The sequence below is a fragment of the Aegilops tauschii genome, chromosome 7, assembly GCF_002575655.3.
Source record: "Aegilops tauschii subsp. strangulata cultivar AL8/78 chromosome 7, Aet v6.0, whole genome shotgun sequence".
Classification (NCBI taxonomy): Eukaryota; Viridiplantae; Streptophyta; class Magnoliopsida; order Poales; family Poaceae; genus Aegilops; species Aegilops tauschii.
Window position 1 is genome coordinate 84,011,630 of NC_053041.3, and position 4,283 is coordinate 84,015,912.

General features: G+C 50.1%; 1 protein-coding gene across 2 annotated transcripts; it reads left to right on the forward strand.

The window, feature by feature from the left end:
* The first annotated feature begins 434 nt into the window (after nt 1–434).
* LOC109755300 (uncharacterized) lies at nt 435–4,063 on the forward strand. 2 transcript variants are annotated; one of them, XM_020314210.4, is made up of 7 exons: nt 435–1,272; nt 1,373–1,438; nt 1,562–1,627; nt 2,120–2,443; nt 2,544–2,613; nt 2,719–2,834; nt 3,641–4,063. In XM_020314210.4, the coding sequence occupies exons 1-6, from the start codon at nt 901–903 to the stop codon at nt 2,832–2,834; spliced, it is 1,014 nt and encodes a 337-aa protein (XP_020169799.1). In that variant the 5' UTR covers nt 435–900; the 3' UTR covers nt 3,641–4,063. The 2 variants fall into 2 exon arrangements, with proteins under 2 accessions (XP_020169799.1, XP_020169800.1); XM_020314211.4 differs by having other exon boundaries at nt 3,644–4,063.
* Nucleotides 4,064–4,283: the final 220 nt, after the last annotated feature.

The window sequence follows — 4,283 nt, forward strand, 5'->3', positions numbered from 1 at the left end:
CACGCTCTCTGTCTTTGCCAATGCGCCCCTCGATCTGGACCTGGGATCTGAACGAACCTGTCGTGTTTATCTCGAAGATGCCGTGGTGACACGAGAGAGCTGCCGACCATGTAGATATTTTGTACTCTGCGTACTTGGTGTCGTACATGTTAGAAAATCTTTCTATGAATTTGGTCAACCTAAACAGATTTGACCTGGTACAAACGTACTAGAACTTAAATTATTATTTTGAAAAATACCGGGAGTACGCGAGAGGATTACTACATCACTCGACGCAGACACCACGCACGCCACAGCGCCGTACCACAGAGACCCGCGACGCAGAAACCCAGAGGCAAAGGAAGGAACCGATGAGCTGAGGTCAGGTCAGGTATCCCAAGCCCACACTCAACCGAAAGCCAGCATAAATGCAACCCTCTCCTCGGCAGCACAGCACATCGCAGCACAGACTCCCAGAGGCAGCAGGCAGAAGAGGAAAACCAAACAGTCCATCCAGCCCGCTAGCTGACACGCCACCCCCGCACGGCCGCACCCGAGCAGAGGAGAGGGGGTAAAAGTTTGCTTGTCTCAAAAAAAAAAGGAGAAAAAAGGTTTGCGCCAAAAACAAACGGCACCCGAAGCGGGCAAGCAGCGGGCGGGCGCAAGCAAGCGCGAGGCAGGCAGGCCACCACCCGCCCGCGCCGCGGCAGCGCAGCAGCGCGGCATGGGCGCAACACTAAAAAGAAGCGACGCCACCTCCTCCCCCCGACCCCGACCCCGAGCCGAGCCCCTCTCTCTCCTCCCCCGCTCCCCACGAGCGCGAGCCCTTCTCTCTCCTCCTGCTCCGCGGCGAGCGGTGGCGAGGAGCCGCGGGGTCTCGGCGTGATCTGGCCGGTAGAAGGTGGAAGGTGGCCGGGCGGGATGGAGGAGCGGCAGGATGGAGGGTTTGGAGGGGGCGGGGGCGGGGCGGTGAGGGAGCTGGTGCTGATGCAGCAGGAGCGGCGGCGGCGGCGGGAGGAGGAGGAGGAGGAGGTGCGGCGCCAGATGTTCGGGGGAGGGGCCGCGTTCCACGCGGCGGCGGCCGCGGCCGCGCTGGGCCAGCAGCAGCACCAGCACCAGGCGGCGGAGTACGGCGAGCTCGGGGGCGGCGCCGGAGGCGCGTTCTACGAGAGCGAGGCGGGCGGGTCGTCCGAGCCCGAGCCGCACGGGACGTCCTCCGACCGACCGCGCGGGGGCGGGGGGTCCGGCAGCAAGCGCACCCGCGCCGCCGAGGTGCACAACCTCTCCGAGAAGGTGCTGCCTGAGTTTCGCTCTGCCTTTTCTGCTCTTCTCTCCCTCTATGTTTTCCGGCCGCTCATTGTTCGCTTGCTTGCTTGATTGATTGGGGGCGCAGCGGCGGAGGAGCAGGATCAACGAGAAGATGAAGGCGCTGCAGAGCCTGATACCCAATTCCAACAAGGTCGGCAGCAGCACACCAAAACCAGCCGTCCCCCTTTACTTTTCTTTCTTTGTCCCTGAATTTCGGGGCTGCAGAATTACTGTTCCTGAATCTGAATGCGTGTGTTCATGGGGTGGGTTGCAGACTGACAAGGCGTCGATGCTTGACGAGGCCATTGAGTATCTGAAGCAACTGCAGCTCCAAGTACAGGTCAGTAAATGCATCTCTGGACGGCTGGTTGATGTCTGAGTAGAGGCTAACTTGCTACTGCATTTATTTTAACTGATGGTCCAAACTGCAAACATTGACGTCGGAGTCAGAGTTTTACCGTGGGTGTTGTCCTTATTGATTCTTTATCCGATCGATAGTGAAGTAATGCTGAGAAAATTTCCACATAGCACAGCAGTGGCCACTTTCTGCTCTGTCGAGTGTTTTCTAGACACATCTTATAGATAGAACTGTTGATTTCCACGGATTCACAATGGGATTTGTAATGCTGATCGAAATGTTGATATGTTAGGGCTAGTTTCCTAGTGCGGATGGCACTTCGGCAAATGCCGTGCCAATTGACATTTATGCTAGCTAGCTAGCTATATTCAGTTGGTAGGTGCTAATAATTAAACTGCAAGTTTAAAATTTAAATATACAGTTCAAATGCAAGTATTAATACAGAGTTTTCGCCCCGATATTTTCCCCCTACAGATGCTGTCTATGAGAAACGGCGTTTACTTGAACCCATCGTATCTATCTGGAGCACTTGAGCCTGTGCAAGCATCACAAATGTTTGCAGCACTTGGTGTTAGTGGGAGAAATGTGGCGGCACCAAGCTCCGGGGCAGTAGCACCACCTGTAAACCAAAGTTCAGGAGCTCATCATTCGTTCGATCCGATGAATTCTCCTCAACAAAATCAACCACGGCCTCTTGTGTTACCAAGCTGTCCTAAAACAACCATTCCAGAGCCTCCGTTTCACTTGGAGCCGTCACAATCCCACCTTCAATCATTTCAGTTGCCTGAATCCTCAGAGGTAACAGAGCACAAAACCGACCAGTGCCTTACTTTTGATGCATATGGTGTTGAGGTTTCATGAAGATTTTTCTCACAACATGTATTCTTCTGTTTTAAAGATGATGTTGCGAGGGGAGTTGATGCTGAAGCATCACCTAACATCAGCTCAGGACAGAGCTGATCCACCAGGTTTGTGACAAATTATTTAACTATCTGTTGTTGCCAGCATTTTCATTTGTCTCGCACACACCACACTTTTTCATTCTAATGCCATACCCCTTCACCCCCTTGAAGGAAACAAGATGAACTCATTAAGGCAAGAATCATCCATGTTGAACCATTTTGATGGATGCTCACGTAGCAAAGAGCAGTCACATGATATGGTACCGGCAAATACACGGCATGTGTAGGTGAGTTTTTCTTGGCATGGTTGAAGAGCCAATCAGTCAAGCATATAAAAGATAATTATATATGCTGATAAGTTTTTTAAAAGGAAGATAAACATGCTTTAAGTGTGATCACATGCACAACATACCATTGCTTTTAGCTTCTCCTTTTAGACTAAGGCTGCATTGGGCATCGTGATAGATTATGATAATCCAACTTTTCCGACCAGATTTTGTCTATTTGGTGGTTCGGTTAACAAGGTTGTTTGTGCTTCGTGGCCTCGGTAGATTGTAAAAACAAAGTTCAGTGCAACATAATTCAGCAACCACAAACTGAGCCTAAGGAGTTGGACTGTGGTCCAACCTGATTGCTAGATTAAAAGAAATAGTTCGAACTGACGGTGTCGTTTACTGTCATGTTGTCTAGGATGTGCCCAAAACACGGACATCATAATGTGAAAAAATGTCGATACTTCAAGCTTTACCCTGGACTCCCTGTAAATAAAAACACTGCAGCCAGTAATGGAACAGGTAAGTTGTTTAGACATGCGGTAGTTGACTAAGAAGACTTTGGCCTAAATTAATCGGTTCAATGACTTCAGTGACAGCAACCTAGCCTTCAGGCAGTTGAGCTAACCAACCTAGCCCAATTTATTACTAGTGCTTTGTAACATCATCAACTGTTTTCTCCCCATGCTACTTACTATCTGCTACGATTGCTAAGTTGGATCAAAAGAACAATTATTTATCCCGTGCATTCCTATATCTTAACGAAGCATCGACAGATACTAATAACCGTTTGTTTGTCTCTAAACCCTTGTCTTTGACAGCAGCTTAGGAAGTGATTAGCAGTAACACTGAAGTCGGCGCGCGAAGGCGACGTAGTTCAGCGATCTAACCGGCAAGTCCGACAGTCGAAGCTTTGCCAATCATTGACCTCTCCGTTACTGCTCTATATAGTTGTACGTTAATTCTTGAAGCGGCCTGAGCGCTTCATCAATCGGTAGTAGTAGTAGCTAGAGAGAAGAACCCTGTAAAATATTGCTCATCAGATGATGCTCCTTTTTTCCAGTCCATTTGAAGGCCTCAAGACTAGCAGGTAACTGAGACTGGTCTGCCATAATATGTTTTATGATGAGCAGCAGCACAGACCGTGCTGCTTGTAAGCATCGACAATGCCCCTCAATACGAGGCAGTCCAGTAGCCAGTGCTCCTGGCAAATTCAGAATATATTCTGCCGGGAACTTTTTGAATTTTGAATTTTGGATTTTGAGACTCAAAATCCTGCAGTCTCCTGTTTTTTACAAACTGCAAGACGGCAGCAGGAACGGAGGGCTGCGATGGGCCCGGACCCTACGGCGAAATTCTACGTTTTGTTCCTGGATTCCCTGTTGGACCAGCCTGAACTGAAAGCGACGTACTGTTGTTGTGGCGCGATCATACCAGGATCGTCCTTACGAACGTATCCTGGGT